General features: G+C 38.9%; 1 protein-coding gene across 1 annotated transcript in view; it reads left to right on the forward strand.

Moving 5' to 3' along the window:
- ASIC5 (acid sensing ion channel subunit family member 5) overlaps window positions 1–8,390 on the forward strand; it is a 33,045-nt gene extending 24,655 nt beyond the window's left edge. The window contains exons 8-10 of the mRNA XM_002716885.3: window positions 1,242–1,410; window positions 5,752–5,843; window positions 8,112–8,390. Of these exons, the coding sequence (XP_002716931.2) occupies window positions 1,242–1,410; window positions 5,752–5,843; window positions 8,112–8,305 (455 nt within the window). The 3' untranslated portion in view covers window positions 8,306–8,390. The remainder of the gene's footprint in view (window positions 1–1,241; window positions 1,411–5,751; window positions 5,844–8,111) is intronic.
- The last annotated feature ends 11,427 nt before the right edge of the window (window positions 8,391–19,817 follow it).

The raw sequence follows: 19,817 nt of genomic DNA on the forward strand, positions 1-19,817 counted from the left end.
CATGAAGCACCTCTGTGGATGAGACCCCAGTGGGAAGAAGAGGCCACCAAAGAAGGTTGTACTTTCCTCTTAAGGAAAGTGAGAGCTTCCACTTTGACTATGGCCTTGTCTAAATACTGATGGAGATTGTGGATCCAAAAAACTTCCATAGCTTAGGCAGCTCTTGTCAAGAGCCTTGGGTGATCACTGATAGTATACATAAGAGTGTTAATTGCTAAATTAACAACACGAGTCACTGTGCACTAACTCCCCATGCAGTCACTGTGCACTAACTTCTTGTTCTCAGTGTTGTATTACCAAGCTTAATAGTAAAACTTGCTCTCAAAGAATTACTTTGCTTTCGTGTATTAAGTGGAGGATATTATCATGTCTCACAATTATAGTACAATCTAAGCATTCGCATTAGCACTTGGGTTCTTTAAAGATCATTAAGTTTCTAAAAAAAAAAAAAAAGAAGTAATTGCCTTCAAGATGCAATGACTTCAAAGGGGCCTTTTCTGGACTGTTGAGAAATAGTGTTTGTTCTTGTTTTTTTTTTCTTTTTTTTTTTCTATTTCTTTCTTATACAAAGTGTTGAACTCTACCTAAAATAGAGTTAAATAAAGGTACATGAAAATAGATTTAGTAAAAAAAAAAAAATAAGACTGGGAACAAGAGAGGGGAAGAGAAAGAGGGGTGGGAGTGTGGGTGGGAAGGGAGGGTATGGTGGGAAGAATTACTATGTTCCCAAAGTTGTATTTATGAAATGCATGCAAAAAAAAAAGTATTGATTGGGGCCAGCACTGTGACATAGCAGGTAAAGCCACTATCTGTAGTGCTAGCAACCCATACAGGTGGTGGTTCAAGTCCCGGCTGCTCCACTTCCCAACCAGCTCTCTGCTATGGCCTGGGAAAGCAAAGGAAGATAGCTCAGGCCCTTGGACACCTGCACCCATGTGGAAGACCTGGAAGAAACTCCAGGTTCTTGGTTTCAGATACGCCCAGCTCTGGCCATTGTGGCCATTTGGAGAATGAGCCAGTGAATGGAAGACTTCTCTCTATGCCTCTTCCTCTCTGTAATTCTGGCTTTCAAATAAATAAATAAATAAATCTTTAAAAAAAGAAAAGAAAGTACTGATAGCACTTGCTAGGCACCTTTTTTTTTAACATGGAAAGTAAACTTACAAACTTAAAAAAAAGCATTATTCTCCATGCTGCTAATTTTTCCTATTCTCTGAATGTGTTCCTCATTTTCATTTCAGACCACATTGAATTTAAGGAATTATGTACAGTGGGAACACATAATTCCAGCTGCCCTGTTTCTTGTGAAGAAACAGAATATCCTGCTACTATTTCTTACACCACTTTCCCAAGTCAAAAAGCTTTGAAATATCTCTCCAAGAAGTTGAACCACAGCCAAGAATATATCAGGTAATTTTTTATTAACCTTATAAATGATTCATAATTAACATGACTTTTTTCTTTACTGGAAACTCAAACACTTAGGAAATGAAATTCTCATCAATTAAGAGAAATGACAGCTTATGTCACTAAGTTAACAATGAGAGAAAAGAATTTTTAAGTAAGATAAGGCACATTCTTCAACCCCTAAATTTAATTGTGTGGAAGGTAAAATGAAGCTTGCCTGAGTGATTTTCTCATGACCAGACCTTTACTGCCTTAACTGTGGAAAGTAATAATGCTGACTAATATCCATTAACTTTTTAACATATGAAAGTGTCCTTACCTCTATATTGCATAATTTGAAGCTTTCTGTAATTATGTAAGGTAGATGGAGCAGAAATTATTATTCTCACTTTACAAAGGAGGAAATGGAAGCATGCCCCCTTTTAACTAAGTGTCCTGTCGAGATAGTCAAGGCTCAGAAAGAAGTTATGCCAACTTATGCAAATCTGGAAGGCAGTGGTGATGGTTCAGGTGACTGGGTTCTCACAACCCAAGAGGGAGATCTGGTCTGAGATCCTGGCTCCAGGTTTCAGCTCTGGCTCAGCCACAGCTGTTTGACCCTGCTTTGACTCTGGTCCCCCCTGCTTTCCACAGAGATATATGATTCCAGTTCTCCTCCGTAACTGAGAATTGAACTAGTTTTCTTTCTAGAAAACTCTAAGAAATTCTAAGTCATGCGTCACACAGGATTCTTTCCTGTCTCATCAGGAAGCAACAGTAATATTTCTCTTCTTGGGAATTTACATTCTTAGCCTTAGGATCTGAAATAGCAATGCAATATATTATTATTTATACATATATCTATTAAAATAACAATGTGTTAGAGCTGATTTATATTTGCACAGCAATTCCCTAACTTGAAACTATGTTTTGATTTCAGTTTTAAGTGGGTATTTGTTTTAATAAAATAAAAAACATTCCTCTCATATCAATGCCAAGCCAGTAAAATGGTCTTTCCAAATTAGAAAGGAAAATGTTTTAATTAAGATAGGACTGATAGGATGTAATTTTGAACACTGAGAGAAGACAAGCTGGAAAATCTGAAACTATACTTTTGTTTACACTTCTGCCTCCAGCAGCACGATATTTTAAAAATGTGACGTAGAAGGCCACTTTGAACTGTTTAATATGCCGAGAACTTGGGCCTGGGTTGGAGACATACAGGTGAATCAGAAAAGAAATCCATCTATAAAACAATGTAATCATAGAAAGCACTGTACTTTTTTCTTAAAAGTCAGAGTACATTAAAAGCTCTCCAATTAATCCTATCACATAATTAACACATGGTGACCTTCCATGATGGTGAATTTGGGGGGCCATTAACAGGAAGACTAAGACACGTAGCTGAACAAAGGCAGGTAGATTGAGGAGTTGCCTGAGTCCCAGACAGAGGCACTCAGAACTCAAACGTATAATTAAGAAGTCATTGTACTGACACTGGAAAAGTTGTAAATGAGAACACACATTTTTAGTTTGACAGGAGAGCAGATATAAAATCCAAGCATCAGGGTGGCCTGGGCCAGTTCGTGTCCTGGCTGTTCTACTTCCCATCCAGCTCTCGGCTAATGGCCTGGGAAAAACAGCAGAAGATGGCTCAAGTGCTTGGGACCCTGTATGCATGTGGGAGACATGGATGAAGCCCTGGCTCTTGATTTTGTCCTGGCCCAGTGCTGGCCATTGCCGCTATCTGGGGAGTAAACCAGCAGAAGATCTCTGACTCTCTAACTCTTTAAAATAGATAAATTAATTTTAAAAAATAAACAAACAAAAAACCCTAAGCATCAGGAAGCCTTCAAAGGAAGCACTCCCTAACTAAATCACAAGGGCTGAATGTGACTCTTTCAGGGGCAGAAATTGGCCCCAGCCTACAGTTTTAGGTGATGGGTGCTGAACTTCATTAAATGATGAGAAGCTCACCTGGACTGAAGCAGGCAGTGAGGAGATGAATATAAAGGTAAACTGTAGCCAAAGTTAGTCATTAGTCACACAAGTGAATTTTTTAAAAGGTTTTTATTTTAAAGTAACAGATTTTATAATAACAAGTCATAAATTGGTATGCTGTATGCAAAACCAATCCATTCCCCTTCATGCAGCACTCATGTTCAGGCACCCACAAGCATTTCCTGAGCATTTTGTAATGCAATGAAGCCTCGTTTTTTTCTTTGCTCTCTTTGGCCTTATTATTTATTTTATAATTATGCCTCTTCTGATAGAAACAAATATCCTTTGATTTAAATACTAAAGAAGTTCATTCTCACCATGCGGCACAGATTCAGTGAGACCCACATTACTGGACAAATCAGCTTGCAGATACAATGGAGTAAATTTCACAATACTTTTGTGGGGGACAAATTTATCTTCTCTCTAACATAGAGACGAGTAAAGCTTGGAAATGATCATGAATATTGTGCTTGGGAAAGTCAACGATATTATCGGTGTACATGAAAATTAGGAGCATAATTATGGACAAAAAGATTGAAATATTACTGAAATGTATGGATTTCCAAGACAACTTTATTATTTTCTTTACTTTGGTGACTACTTTATTATTTGTCAACGTTATTATATCTCCTGATTATCTTTTCAAACACAGTACATTCTTTTGTCACCCAGGATTAAACCAATGGAAATTAAGTAAATATATTAATAATGTGTTTCAAATTAATTATGATTGGACATATTGATTTTAAAGACTATAAAAACCAAGGAGAGTGATTTACAACCATGTTCCTTAGATATATTAAAGAACATCACGTGATTCCGGGAAATATTAATAATAGGATCCATTCCTAATGACAGTGATTATTACCTGAAAATCATGAGGGTGTTGGGTTCCACCTTAGCTCATAACTCAGGTTAATATTTTATCCATTTATTTATTAGAATAATCTTTAATTTGTTCCCTTATGTGTTCATTTTATAAATATATAATGAGCACCTGTTATGTGTAATATTCAAGAAATGTTCTAGGCATTAGAGATCCTCAGTGTATGAAAGACAAAACCCTGTCTCATTGCACCTATTTTCACTGGGATGGAAATGGACAATAAATGTATAGAGGCATGTTAGAAGGTGGTAGGGAAGGGTGACACAAAAGCTGATGGCAGTGTTGTAGATTATGATCAGGAAAGAACTTCTTGAGAAAGTGACGTTTAAGCAAACTTCTAAACAGTGGTTCACAGAATTCCATGGAGGAGCTTTCCTTACAGTGTCCTGGGGAGACTGGGATGGGGAAGCTGGAGTGGAGGAGAAGTTGAACAGAAGAGACACATGCTTTGGCGAGTTAAGGGAGGATAGCTTGGCTGTTGTGTAAAGAACAGAAGGTAGGTATTTGTTGAAGTGGATGCATTAAAAATGGAAGTCGAAAGACCAGTCAGAAACACTTGCAAAACTCTAGGGAGAATTCATGGAGATTTGGGCAGAGATGGTAGTGTGGAGTGGAGTGAAAAGTAGTAAGGCTCTAGATACATGAGTACTTTGAAAGTAAGACAGAATTTCATGCAGGATTGGCTATGGAGTGTGGGATTTTACATTATAGCTAGGGGGAATACCCAGAGTTCAGTTTGGGAAATATTATATTCGAAATATCTGTTAGGTATCCAAATAAAAATACCCAGAGGCCATAAATATATCACTGAAGTTCAAGGTGGAAGTCTTGGCTGAAGAGGGTCCGAGTCTCTTAGAACAAACACCTATTATTTTACAGCAGTGTTTTCTACTCTGATCACATGTGATGATTTCTAGAAGACATTAAGGAAACAGGGTCTTTGCCCACTTATATATCCATGGCATAGAGTAAATGACTAATATTTATTGAGTACTAATACGGACCATATTGTATGCCAATTCTTTATTACATTATTCAACTTCTCCTCTCCATAACCCTATATCCTGCAGCAGATGAGGAAATCATGACTCAGGTAAACAAAGTGATTTCCTTAGGGTTGTGTAAGTAGCAAAGAATAGAACAAGTACTTGAATTAAAATTAAATACACCCTTAAACATTTGTAAATACTTGACCAGTAGACAGTTCTGCCTGCTCAGCAGATATTTCAATTGAATGCCTTTTTTAGAATTTCTCAGGAATGAACTGTGAAAAAAGTATTAGATTTCAGGAAAGGATATTTTTCCTAAAAACCCAACAGAAAAAAAGGTGCCTTCTAAATGGTGCTAATTGTAATTAATGTTGAATACAATGCCATAAATAGCATTTAAACCCAAAAGTGAATACTACCTTTCACCAGATGGGATTTAAAAGTTATGCTGAAAATCATGACTATGTTAACTCACCTTTTAATCCCTAGGGAGAATCTTGTGCACATTGAAATAAACTATAGTGACTTAAACTATAAGATAACCCAGCAGCAAAAAGCAGTGAGTGTGCCTGAGTTACTAGGTAAGTGCTATTTGGTTGTTCCTAATTTTCTGTTAGCTTTTTTTCTCTTCCTGAGTTGAGATTTCACTTATCAATGGAGGAAAAATAATTAGCAAAAATTTCATTTGTCAGCTATAAGGATATATCAAAGTGCTTGCAAAGATCAAATTCAAAAATGAATTTATTTGGGGACAAAAAATGAAATTTTTGTATATGAGAGGTCCTCAAACATTTCATGAAAATGTGTGAGAGGAAAAACTATGCATGGATTTCAAAATTTTTTACACCGAAATAAACTTAATCTTTTAATTCTGTTTTCCCCACATTTGTTGAAGTATCCTTGTTTATTTATCCGATACTTCTCCACTTTGTGGCAAACACTTCAAACCAACCTCACTGCTCTGAAGAGAGGCTGGGGTTACTCGTCTCAGACTCACTCCCACATTTCCCTGTCCTTTCAGAGTATCCCGATCATCAGGTAACAATCACAGAGTCTCTCAGCAATCCTATGTCTGCCACCTCCCACCTTCCACCTCCACCCAGAGTTCCACACCAGAGAGAGTTAAAAGGAAGAACATGAGTGGCCAAGATTAGCCATTTAGTTAGCGAGCACTATGTGCTCACTCTCAGGATGCAGTCCTTAACTAACTTCGTCACTGCTTTGCTAGCTGGTATTGCCTACTGGAGGAAGCCATGGAGGTGAGAGAATTGGCCAAGAGAGTCAGAGGAAGCGACAGTCATCAGATCTGACAGCTGAGACCCTGTATAGTCCCAATTCCTGGAAGCTCTTAGAGAAGCCAAGCCTTCATTAACACACTTTACAAATAGCATGACCCTGAGAATGGCTCAGAACAATGAGATAAAGACAAATGATCTGTTTCATAAGACAGCGCTAGAGTGATTTCTAGGGACAAAAGGTAAAAGGGTGACTGCCAGGGGCTGCAGAGAGGAGGGGATGAACAGTTACTGTTTAAAAGCTTTCAGCTGATGAAGGTTAGAAGTTCTTCTGAGCTGGGTGACAGCTTGGGACAGATACATCCATATTGTAGTGCCTAGGTTCAAGCCCCAGCTCCACTCCGGATTCCAGCTTCCTGCTAATGTGCACCCTGGGAGGCTTCAGGTCAATGGCTCAGGTGATTGGGTCCCTGCCACCCATAGTGGAGACCTAGATAGAGTGTCTGGCTCCTGGATTCAGCCTGCCCCAGACCTGACTGTTGTGGGCATTTGAGGTGTGAACCAGAGAATGAGAGTGCACATATTCTCTCTCCCCAACCCCTGTCTCTCAAATCAATAGCAATTAAAAAAAAGGGAGATGAATGATGATTATGGGTGCACAGCAATGCGCTTGTACTTAACGCCACAGAACTGTACACTTAAAAATGGTTCAAAATATAAATTTCACATTATATATATTTTAGTATAATAAATACTCAGATAATGAAGATAGAGACTTAAAAACATTTTAAAGGCACTGCTGTGTTAATATATTTTAGTTAGATAAAATATTATAAATGTTCAAAAAAAAACAAAGTTTGTTGTTAACCCAAATTACTTAGAAATTTATTTTCTGGAAAACCACATGACCTAGTCATGCCATCTGAATGTCCAATTTATACTCTTCATTTAACACATGGAGTTGAATTTTTAAAAATATTTATTTTTTTGAAACTCAGAGTTACAGAGAGATGGGCAGAGAGAGAGAGAGAGATCTTCCATCTGCTGGTTCACTCAAAAAGTGGCCACAAAGGCCAGGGCTGAGCCAAAACGAAGCCAGGAGCCAGGAGCTCCATCCAGGGCTCCTACATAGGTGCAGGGTCCCAAGCACTTGGGCCATCCTCTGCTGGTTTTCTTGGCCATAGCAGTGAACAGGATCAGACATGGAGCAGCCAGAACTTGAACCAGTGCCCACATGGAATATTGCTGTCCCAGGCAATGACTTCATTGGCTATGCCACAAAGCCAGCCCCATGTAACTGAATTTTAATGATATAGGATTTATAAATTTGCCCAGATTAAACATCCCAAAGTCTTTGAGTTGTATTTTTGGGAACAGATTTTAGGTGTGCTTGTTTTTTCTTCTTTTTGGGATAATTTGTGTGAGCATGATTGTCAGATATTACTAATTGTAGTCATTTTATATGATAATTTGAAACACTAGGATGAACCTATGTTTATATAATATCACTTATGATTAACCCATTAGTTTCAAATAATTTAACATCTAATAGTGTTTTATTTGCTTTTAATGAAAAAGCAATGACATTCGATTTTTCTATTGATTTTATTACAGCAGATATTGGCGGTCAACTAGGCCTATTTTGTGGGGCCAGTATGATTACAATCATAGAAATTATTGAATATATATTCACAAATTTCTACTGGATATGTATTTTCTTTTTGCTGAAGATACCTAAAATGACAGAATGGATTCCTCCTCACCAGAATAATTTGGGAACCAAAAACAGGATAATAGAAGAATGTTAATGTTCATTTAGAATGAAAGTGTTTTTCTCTTCACAATAGTTTATCATGGCTGATTCTTTGTTATGTTAACTGTATTGTAATTTTTCAGGAGTTCAATAAAAACCACTCTCTTTATACATCTACTTATATATATCGATATTTATTTTACATATAAATGTGTGTAAATATATATAAATACAAAATAGGCACTCTCTAGCTTTTTTCACAACTATACTCCCAATTTTATGACAGACATTTTGTTTTTTTTCAATGAATGAATATTTGAGTAATAAAAACTCAGCCTTTATAGAGAAATATGTAAATTACATTTAATAAACTATGAGGAAGTATGATAATTATTTCTTCAAGAAGTTATATGTATAGTTACACTTCATAAAAATTCTGAGAATAGTTAAGTCCACTGATTCAACATAATTTTTTTATCCATGTAGTTTTATATAATTGACTTGGAGAGGCAGAAACCTATATTTCCTACATTGCTGGATACTTAAAATAAATCTACTTGGAAATAAATTAAAGCTGTAGTATATTGGTAATGCACGGATTTTGTCATTTCTTTGTAAGTACTTCTATGTATGCATTTCATCTAGAGGGGAAATTGAGAAGTGGCAATGCAACCTTTACACTTCAGGAAGTCAACCTACTTTCAGCCTCTTATTGGAATACTCATCCAATCAATGGTGAATTGCTCAGAAATCCTCTCAAACACAGTCAAGAAATAATAATCAAGCCAAAGAATTCTAGCCCTGAGCTCAGGTTGTGAAGTGTTGCTGGGTTGCATTTTCCTTCAGGACACTTGAGAGTTAACTCCTGAAAGTTTTGAAATGTTGTTTTCAAGTCCAGTGATAAGCTAGTGCTGGTGCAGTGGGAACAAAATCAGTGCAGTCTGATGGCATTCAGTCAAATTAGGAACGTGTATGTCTCATGACCCAAAGGACCAACCTTGGGAACATGTGCCAAAGGAATCCTACCAAAGAGATGTGACGTGCTAGGATGTTCACCATCGACAGATCCATCAGCAGTCAGCAGTGTGAATGCATTCTGTAAAGTCTAAGCAGGAGGGAGACCCTGTGCATTAAATGTGCCTACAAGGATGTTAATAGATCATAAAGTTGGGGGGCTGGCTCACTTGGTTAATCCTCCACCTGCGGCACTGGCATCTCATATGGGCATGAGGTTCTAGTCATGGTTGCTCCTCTTCCAGTCCAGCTCTCTGCTGTGGCCTGGGAGGACAGTGGAGGATGGCCAAAGTGCTTGGGCACTGCACCTGCATGGGGTACCAGGGGGAAGCCCCTGGCTCTTGGCTTTGGAATGGCGCAGCGCCAGCCGTAGCGGCCATTTGGGGGGTGAACCAATGGAAGGAAGACCTTTCTCTCTGTCTCTCTCTCACTGTCTATAACTCTACCTGTCAAATAAATAAAAAAAAAGAAAAAAAAAATCATAAAGTTAAAATTCTTGGTACAAAAACTGAGGATAAAAGAAAAAAGTGGCATTAAATGCAATATTTTTTATGCAAATAAAATATGTACACATGGGGGTCAAGTGTGGGTGTCTTTTTCTCCAGTTTTCCTCTAACCTTTCTTTTTAAATATTTTAAATGTATTTATTTGTTTGTTGATTTATTTTGAGAGAGAGAGAGAGGGAGAGAGAGATCTTTCATCCTCTGGCTCATTTCCCAAATGCGTACAACATTTGAGGCTTGGACAGGTCAAAGTCAGGAGCCAGGAATTCAATCTGAGTTTGTTGCTTTTCACTTTTTTAAAGACTTATTGATTTATCTGAAAGGTAGAATTAGAGAGAGGCAGATGCAGGGGCAGAGAGAGAGATCCATCTGCTGATTCACTCCCCAAAAGGCCGCTGTTGGCCGAAGCTGGGCCCATCTGAAGCCAGGAGCCAGAAGCCAGGAGCTTCCTCCAGGTCTTCCAGGAGGGCCCAAAAACTTGGGCCATCTTCCACTGCTTGTCCCAGACCACCAGCAGGGTAGGAAATGAAACAGTCTGTATACAAACCGGTGCCCAATGGGATGCCAGTGTTGGCATCACAGATGGCAGCTTCATCCATTGTGCTGCAACACCAGCCCCTCAGTCTGAGTTCCTTATGTGGATCGCAGAGATCCAGCTACTTGTACCATCATCGACTGCCTCCCAGAGTCCACACCAAAAGGAAGTGCAACCTGGAGCTTCGCTGGGACTCAAACCCAGGAACTCCAACATGGAATGCTGATATTCCCAGCGGCATCCCACCTGCTTAGCCAAGTGCCTGCCCAAAATATATATTTAAAAAACACACATAATGGGCCGGCACCGCGGCTCACTAGGCTAATCTTCTGCCTTGCGGCGCCGGCACACCGGGTTCTAGTCCCAGTCGGGGCGCCCAATTCTGTCCTGGTTGCCCCTCTTCCAGGCCAGCTCTCTGCTGTGGCCAGGGAGTGCAGTGGAGGATGGCCCAAGTGCTTGGGCCCTGCATCCCATGGGAGACCAGGAGAAGCACCTGGCTCCTGCCATCGGATCAGCGCGGTGTGCCGGCCGCAGTGGCCATTGGAGGGTGAACCAACGGCAAAAGAAAGACCTTTCTTTCTGTCTCTCTCTCTCACTGTCCACTCTGCCTGTCAAAAAAAACAACAACAAAACAAACAAACAAAAAAAAAACACACACACACACACACATAATGAACATTTAAGTCTCATTTCTCTTCATTCAGACCAGCGATCCTGGTCCCTGGACCCTACAATGCACCATGTCGCAAAAAATAAGGTTGACTTTCAAACCCTGAAATCAATACAGCAGAAGCACCATGAGAGGAAAAATGAGCACTAGGGAATTTTGATGTCCCCTGATTGTCAGTCTACCCTTGTTTTAAAGAAGCAAAAGCTTTAAAGTAGACTACCAGAGGTAAATGCTATCCTTAGACTTCGCATGACAAAGCTCTGGCCCCTGAGAAATTAGCAAAATGAATTGAAACAGAGGAGCTGAATTAAGGAGGAAATGCTATAAACAGAATGCCCTGCTACTGCTAATCACTTTAAGTGAAAGTGAAATCACACATGAAAGAAAGGAAACAAAGCAAAATAAAAGCAATGTGAAATTGGGTCTGGTATTGAAACAAGCACACACATATGCAAATCTTTGGGCCTTATTATAGGCCAAAACATTCTAGTGGGACTCTGGAAAGATACAATGTTTCCTCCTGAGGCTACTTTTTTATGATGCTTTATTACTAAAAGCATGGTCTAAATATAATTTTTATTTGTCAACGGTAATTTTAAAAACCAAATAAATAGGCAAATAAATAGAAGTCACAAGTCCAGGGGAAAAAAAACAAATAAATGGATAAATAATAAAACTCACAAGGCCAGGGGAAAACTGGACCACTCGGCTGAAAATTGTCATCGACTACTTACAAAACTTTGCCATCTGGAGACCGCAAAATAAAATCAGTGTTGGGGCCGGCGCTGTGGCGCAGCGGGTTAACACCCTGGCCTGAAGCACCAGCATCCCATATGGGCTGCTCTGCTTCCGATCCAGCTCTCTGCTATGGCCTGGGAAAGCAGCAGAAGATGGCCCAAGTCCTTGGGCCCCTGCACCCATGTGGGAGACCCAGAAGAAGCTCCTGGCTCCTGGCTTCAGGTCAGCGCAGCTCCGGCCTTTGCAGCCAATTAGGGAGTAAATGATCGGATGGAAGACCTCTTTCTCTCTCTCTCTCTCCCTCTCCTCTCTCTGTGTAACTCTGACTTTCAAGTAAATAAATAAATCTTTAAAAAATAAATAAGTAAAATCAGTGTTGACAGGGATTCGAAGGAGGAGAGAATGAATGAATAAAGCTCAGGGAGTTCTAAACCAGTGAGATTATTCTGATTGCTTTTATTTTTTATTTTTTATTTATTTGAAAGAAAGAGTTGCAGAGAGAGGTAGAAACAGAGAGAGGTCTTCCATCCTCTGGTTCACTCTCCAATGGCCGCAACGGCAGGAGCTGTGCTGATCTGAAGCCAGGAGCTTCTTCCATGTCTCCCACGTGGGTGCAGAGGTCCAAAGACTTGGGCCATCTTCTACTACTTTCCCAGACCATAGCAGAGAGCTGGATTGGAAGAAGAGCAGCCAGGACTAGAATCCGAGCCCATATGGAATGCCGGCGTGTCAGGCCAGGGCTTTAACCCGCTGCGCCACAGCGCCAGCCCCAGTGAGATTATTCTGGATGACACTGTACTGGTTGATGTATGCCATTATGTACTTGCTAAAATCCACAGAAGGTGCAAGACTTAATTCCAATGTCAACTCTTAAATTTAGCTAGAAATATCAATATTGATTCATCAGTTGCAACAAACCTACCACAATAATACAAAACATTGATAGTGTGGGAGATGGGGAATGGTTGAAGGGGTTTGTGAGAACTCTGTAATTAGTGCATAATTTTTCTTTAAACCTAGAACTACTAAAAATATATATTTAAGCAAGAAGGATTAGTGCCTAGTGGTGATGGAGACCCAGGCTGGGGGAATGCATTTGTAGGAATACTACATGCAGATTAAATGATCATAATATGCCTTCAGTAATTGAGAACACTTTTGCATCATTCCTATGCCCTGGCCAGAGTGCTGTGAATTGGCAAGGAACTTTTTCCATTGTATATGCAATTGGTTGGGAGACAGATGATCAGTGTTTCGTAATGAAATCTGGAATCATGTGTTGTTGAAAATTTGCTTCTGGAGCCGGCGCTGTGGTATAGTAGGTTAAGTATCTGCCTGTGGCTTCAGCATCCCATGTGGAAGCTGGTTCAAGTCCGGGCTGCTCCACTTCCAATCCAGCTCCTTGCTGATGGCCTGGGAAAGCAGTAAAAGATGACTCAAGTGCTTGGGCCCCTGCACCCTTGTGTGAGACCTGGAAGAAACTCCTGGTTCTTGGCTTTGGATCAGCCCAGCTCCATTGTGGCCATTTGAGGAATGAACCAGAGGATGAAAGACCTTACTCACCATCTCTCTCTCTCTCTGCCTGTAACTCAACCTCTCAAGTAAATAAATCAATCTTAAAGGGGGGGGGGGGACAGTGCTATGGCATAGCAGGCAAAGACACTGCCAGCAGTGCCGGCATCTCATATGGGTGACGGTTCAAGTCCCGGCTGCTCCACTTCTGATCCAGCTCTCTGCTATGGCCTGGGACAGCAGTGGAAGATGGCTCCTGGGTTTGGATTAGCGCAGTTCTGCCCATTGTGGCCATCTTGGGAGTGAACCAGCAGATGGAAGAACTTTCTCTCTCTGCCTCTCCTTCTCTCTGTATGTAACTCTGACTTTCAAATAAATAAATAAATATTTAAAAAAGAAAACAAAAGAAAATTTGCTTCTCGAAGCTTGTGGTATGGCTGTGCTCTACCTACCCCAGATGGAACAGAAGTGTTGTGGGAAGTGGCCTCTGGTAACTACCACTGGAGCAGGAAATGCATTTTATATTGAAAGACATCTTTCGCCAGAAGTTGGGGAAATAACATGATGGAACTACTTGAGGTAAGCTGTATAAAGCAAAATTTTAATCTATTCAGTGCAGGTAAATGACACAACACAAGACTTGCTTACAAGCCTAAATGTAAATAAAATGAGTGGACAATAGTCCTAGAATGAAGATGTATTTTTGGAAGGAAATCCCTATGGAGATGGAATGGCCAGATGTAAAATAATGCAAATTTGGGAAAGTTACATACACAGTTCAATTACTCTAAAAAAAATCTGCAAAAAAGTACAAAAACAATGGACAGAGGATAGAAATACTGAGTTCAAGAAGTAAAGAATTATCAGAAAAATTGTGAGATGTTTGGTGACATCTAGCATGTATTGGAAAGGGAATCAGAGCACCTCATTGGATGATAGAGTCCTGATTGAAATTAACATCTTAGTAGTTCTAATTCTATGCATCGAATACAGTTGAAGTTGCTATAATGAGGTTTAGGAAATTTCTGGGGGATATATGGAGGGAGATAGAGTTAAGAGCTGAGTTGGTTCTGTGGTCTGACCTCCAGCCATAATGACAAATTGCCTATGGAACTCAAGAATTTACAGCAATATACTTAACTCATATCAAAGATAACGGACAATCAGTCTCAGCTCTGTGAATAGCAGAAAACACCTGCCCCTCCATTTTGGGGGTGTTTATAAAGCAACGAAGAAACAATATTTGAAGTCTAGCTGCATTGGAGAGTAACAGCCAGTTCCCCACCCCAAGGACAGCCAGGATCAGTGGATTACAAAAGCTGGAGAGGCTCCAGAACCCATCGGTCCAGATCGTCTTTCTCCTCTGCACATCCCAGTATAGTGTCTCCACTACATGAGGAGAGATTTCTGGAAGTCACAAGACCACTTATGTGCTTGGTATGAATCCTTCATTGTAGCAGACTGTGTGTTCATCTCCAGTTACATATCCGGTCGTTTCTCTTTGGATATTTTCTCTGATTTCTTCTTTCCTCTCAATTCCCAGGGGGCCACATCCCAACCCATATCTTTATGCCCAGAATTTGACAACGGTCTTCTAGACCTCTGCGTTTCCCTTTGATAATCTAATATGTGGTAATAAGTTACCAGAGTAAAGCTTATCCTATATCATTTCAGAGTTTCCAATCTCTTGTCATCTTAGACAGCCTAAGCATTTTGTATATCCAACATCATTTAAAAACTTCGTTCCTGGGGCCGGCACTGTGGCGTAGCGGGTAAAGTTGCCTGCCGTACTGGCATCCCATATGGGTGCTGGTTCAAGTCCCAGCTGCACCATTTCCAATGCAGCTCTCTGCTATGGCCTGGGAAAGCAGCAGAAGATGGCCCAAGTCTTTGAGCCCCTGCACCCACATGGGAGACCAGGAGGAATCACCTGGCTCCTGGCTTCAGATTGGCACAGCTCTGGCCATTGAGGCCATCTGGGGAGTGAACCAGCGAATGGAAGACCTCTTTCTCTTTCTCTCTCTCTTTCTCTCTCTGCCTCTCTGTGTAACTCCAACTTTCAAAATAAATAAATCATAAAAAAGCCTTCATTCCCATTATACTTACTCAAGGCAGTTCTTTCTCATAAATTTGCCATGATGTTTCTCAATAGAGTGTCACATTTCTTCCTCTCTGAGTAATAACTTTCCCTGTCATGGAGATACCCCAATTGTTCCCATTTTTGAAAATTAAATTTCCCTCTTCTCCTTCAATCTCAATTTAATTCCTTTTTGTCAAACTATAATAAGGCATTTCATCAGTATCAAGCAGTTTTTTTCTAAAATTATTTAAATGTTATAGTAAATAAGTAGATAATTAAACATATTTTACATATATGTTCAACATAGAAAATTGGATATAATCAACCTATAATTTTTCTTTCTGGTTATTAAATATTTGAAAAAATTGAAAAATTTAAAGAAATAATGAAATCTACAAGAAAACATAATGGAAACACTTCAAGACATTGGAGTAGACGAGGATTTCTTGAATAAGACATCAAAGTGCAAGTAACAAAAGCAAAACTAGTCAACTTGGATTATACCAAAGTCTGAAGTTTCTTCCTAGCAAAGGAAATAATCAATACAGTAGAGACACCTGACAAGATGGGAAAATATTTCCAAGCTACTTATCTGACAAAGGATTAATATCCAGATTATGTTAGGAACTCAAAAAAGTCAGCAACAAAAAACAATAAACCTAGTCAAGAAATGGGCAAAGGACTTGAATAGACAGTTCTCAAAAGAAAAAATACAAATGGCCAAAAATACTCAAAATCACAAGCCAGCATGAAAATGCAAATCAAAACGAGATATATTACCTCACCCCTGTGAGCATTGGTTGTCATAAAAAATACATAAAAGTAACAAATGTTGGTAAGGGTGTAGAAAAAGGGAACCCTGATAGACTGTTGGTGGGAATTTTAATTAATGCAGCCACTGTGGAAAACAGTATGGAGATTTCTTGCAAAACTAGAAATAGAGCTGCCATATGATATAACAATCCCACTGCTGGGTGTGGATTTAAAAGACATGAACTAATTCTATCAAGGAGATCTGTGCTCCACCAGGTTTATAGCAGCACTGTTCACAATCGTCAAAACATGGAATCAACTAAGGTAGCCAGCATTGGATGAATGAATCAAGAAAATATGGTATATAGACACAATGGAATACTATTCAGCCATTTAAAAGTATGAAATCCTGTCATTCGCAGCAAGATGGATGGAACTGGAAGACTTCATGTTGCATGAAATTAGCCAGACACAGAAGGACAAATACTACATGTTGTCCCTTATATGTGGAAGATTAAAAAAAAAATGACCAAAACTCAGTCTACACAGAAATATTTACTATTACAGGCTGGGAGGGGGTAGAAGGAATTGGATAAAAATAAAAAAGTAGGGGAACCTGGGCGGGTATGGCTCATTAATTCTGACAAATATACCCATAGGAGATGCTAACAATAGGAGAAACAGGGTGTGGGGCATTTGGGAACTCTTCCTACTACTATGTCACAGTTTTTGTTTTGTAAATTTAAAACTTTTCTGAAATTAAATGTTAAAAAGGAGTTTTATGACTTTTATTATAGCACTAACATATTTTTAAACAGCTCTTTTAAAAATGGTTTACATGTGAAAAAAAAAGTAATGAGCTGTATTGAGTGAGTCTTGCATCTCAAGCTTTTGGTAACAAATTCTGGTAAATTCAGAGAAAGGCATGTGGTAAGGACACCTGCTCTCGCTAAAATCTGAAGAGTTCCTATGGTTCTGGTACATTTTGTTGAACTCAAGTAAAAACGGCTCCCGTGTACACACTCGTGCAAATCTCCTGGTAGTTGTCTTTCGCATGATTCTCCTCCAGTTAAACTTTGGTACTATTCCTGTCAAGTGCAAAAAGAGTAGGTTGGGTTGACAAGAAAAGAACAGGAATACAAATGAAAAAAGTATCTAATGTGGGTGGTAACTGAATGATGAATAGATCTTTTTAAAGAGGCTCAAATCTGTCAAAAGATAATAGGTGCTGACTAGCGCTTTATAATTGCTTCCATTAAAAATATTGCAAAAGAATTGTCAAGTGAAAATGTTAAGATCCTTTATCATCACAAAAAAAACCACATTAATTTGCTAATGTTAGCAACTTACCAAAAAGTCCAAATTCTTTTTCTTAAATATTTTTCTAGAAACTCTCATTGTAATGAACTCATTTTCCTTTATTACTCTTCTTGCTATCATTTATATTATGTTGTGAAACATAGAAGGTGAAAGTTCAAAAGAAATGCTCTATTCAGAACTGCATATTGTAAATCAAAATAGAAGTATAAACACACATGCTTTTTTTTTTTTAACACAGTGGCCACTTGCAATTTTAACCATTCAGCTACTTTACTTGTTTTGTTTTTATAAATAACAAGACAATCAGACAACAAGCAATCAAACATCAAATGACTAATAATTTTTAAGGAAGATCTAATCAGTAGCCTTTCTACCTGGATTTGCATGTCTGATGTAGCTGCCAGCCTCATTTGACCACTAAACATTGGAATGTAGCTAGTCTGAAGTTCAGTGGTCTGAAAACATACAATATACACTGAACTCTAAAGATACGGGACAAAATAAAGAATGTATAATACATAATTGACAATTTTAAATGGATTCCATGTAGAAATGATATTATTTTGGCTATACCAGGTTAACTAAAATATATTATAACAAAGTCTACCAATTTCTCCCCACCTTTTGAAATTTGGCTATGAGAAATCTTTAATTTAAAGACACATGTCATTTTTGACTCATATTTTTGTCTCATGTTACATTTCTATTAGACTGTGCTGACTGAGGCTACTTCTGTAATTTTTATAAATAGACTTTTAAAATACTATGCTTTGGAGAACAATATCTCCTACTAATAAATCAAGTAATTACAACCACCTCACTATTTAACACCCTGTTCTATACTTACAACCGAGGATATGAACACATTAACCAGATACATTTCAAAAACATCACTGCATGTTACAAGTGGAAAAAGCCTTCACATGCCAGACACACTTAACCCCCCAAATCCTTCATCCCTGTAACTTTTCAAACTCCTGGCTCGTTTTAATGGGTCACCAGGTGTTTTGTCAGATCCTGAGCCTGACCTTGACATACTTCCTGAGACTTTTATTTTCTTCAGGCACTGACCTCATGTTCTTTTAGATCCTTGGAAACAAACTCTTCCTGAACGATACCCCTTTGGAATCCCAGTTGCCTGGCAGTGTTCAGCCCTTACACTGTAATTATTTTTACACAAATATAAACAAATTCTATTTGGTTCCCAACACTCAAAACTATAATCACCACGTCAGGTTTAGTCACTGTTGTTCAGGATTTATGATTGCCTTATCCCATGGGTACATGTACATTATATTAAAATTGATTCATGTTATAAGGAAAACCGCAAAGGGAAAGTATTTACAGTTTTTTAAAGGAAGTGTTTTGTAAGTCAATAGTTTCATGTGACTTTTTTTCCCCTGATGATCTAAAACTGCTTAGTAGGGGCTGCTGTTGTAGCTCAGCGAGTTAAGCTTTTGCTTAGCACACCAGCATCCACATTAGAGTGCCTGCCAACTGGAGTCCTGGCTGTTCTGCTGCCAGTCCAGCTCCCTGCTAATGTGCTTGGGAAGGCAGCAGATGAGCCAAGTACTGGGATCCCTGCCACCCTAGTGGGAGGACTGGGTAGAGTTCCTGGTCCCTCACTTTGCCTGGCCTAGCACTGGTAGTTACAGTCATTTGGTGAGTGAACCAGTGAATGGAAAGATTCTTTCTCTATCTCTTTCTCTCTCTTTTCCCTCCCTTCTTTCTGTTAGTCTTTCAGATAAATAAAGTTACCTGGTAGGCAACTGTTGTCACTTTATAAAATGAGCAATAAACTTCATTAATAATAATTATGCTAATAAAAATCAAACTATATGTAGCATTTACTGATGCTTACACTGTTTAATTTTTAAGAGATAGTTTTCAGTCCAAAAGGATGATGGATAGTTGGGTAATTTAAGCTGTATTGGGGTCTACTCTATCGCAGTTACTGTGTGAGAAGAAAGACAATGACTGCACTATATAAATTTTTCTTCCCTTATTTTTAGGCAATCAAAAACTCCACTCTTTAATTAGAGAATTTGAACATAGCTAACATGCTAAGGCAGTTATCCATTTTAGAGAAATACATAGTCTTCTACATTAGTGTGAGGTTAGTCATTTTGATTTTATTTAAAAACAAATCTTCACCAGGCTTTTACCTCAGATCTGTTTATTTCCTGGAGGTTAGCTTTCAAATCCCTCAGTTATCTAGCCAGTGTTCCTAGTTAGAGTTAAACCAGTCAGAAAAAAAGGACCAAAGCTACAGCAAAAACACAGTGGCATTTTTGCCAAGAAAAATAATGGAATTTTGTAGCAGGAATTAACTTAAGAGATCATCTGGATGTATGCATTAGGAAATCGGTCCTAAGAGGTTAAATAGCATGTGAAGGGCACAGGGCTGGCCTTCACAGAAGTGGACCCAGGATCTTGATTCTC

This window comes from Oryctolagus cuniculus, chromosome 8 (assembly GCF_964237555.1).
Source record: "Oryctolagus cuniculus chromosome 8, mOryCun1.1, whole genome shotgun sequence".
Classification (NCBI taxonomy): domain Eukaryota; kingdom Metazoa; phylum Chordata; class Mammalia; order Lagomorpha; family Leporidae; genus Oryctolagus; species Oryctolagus cuniculus.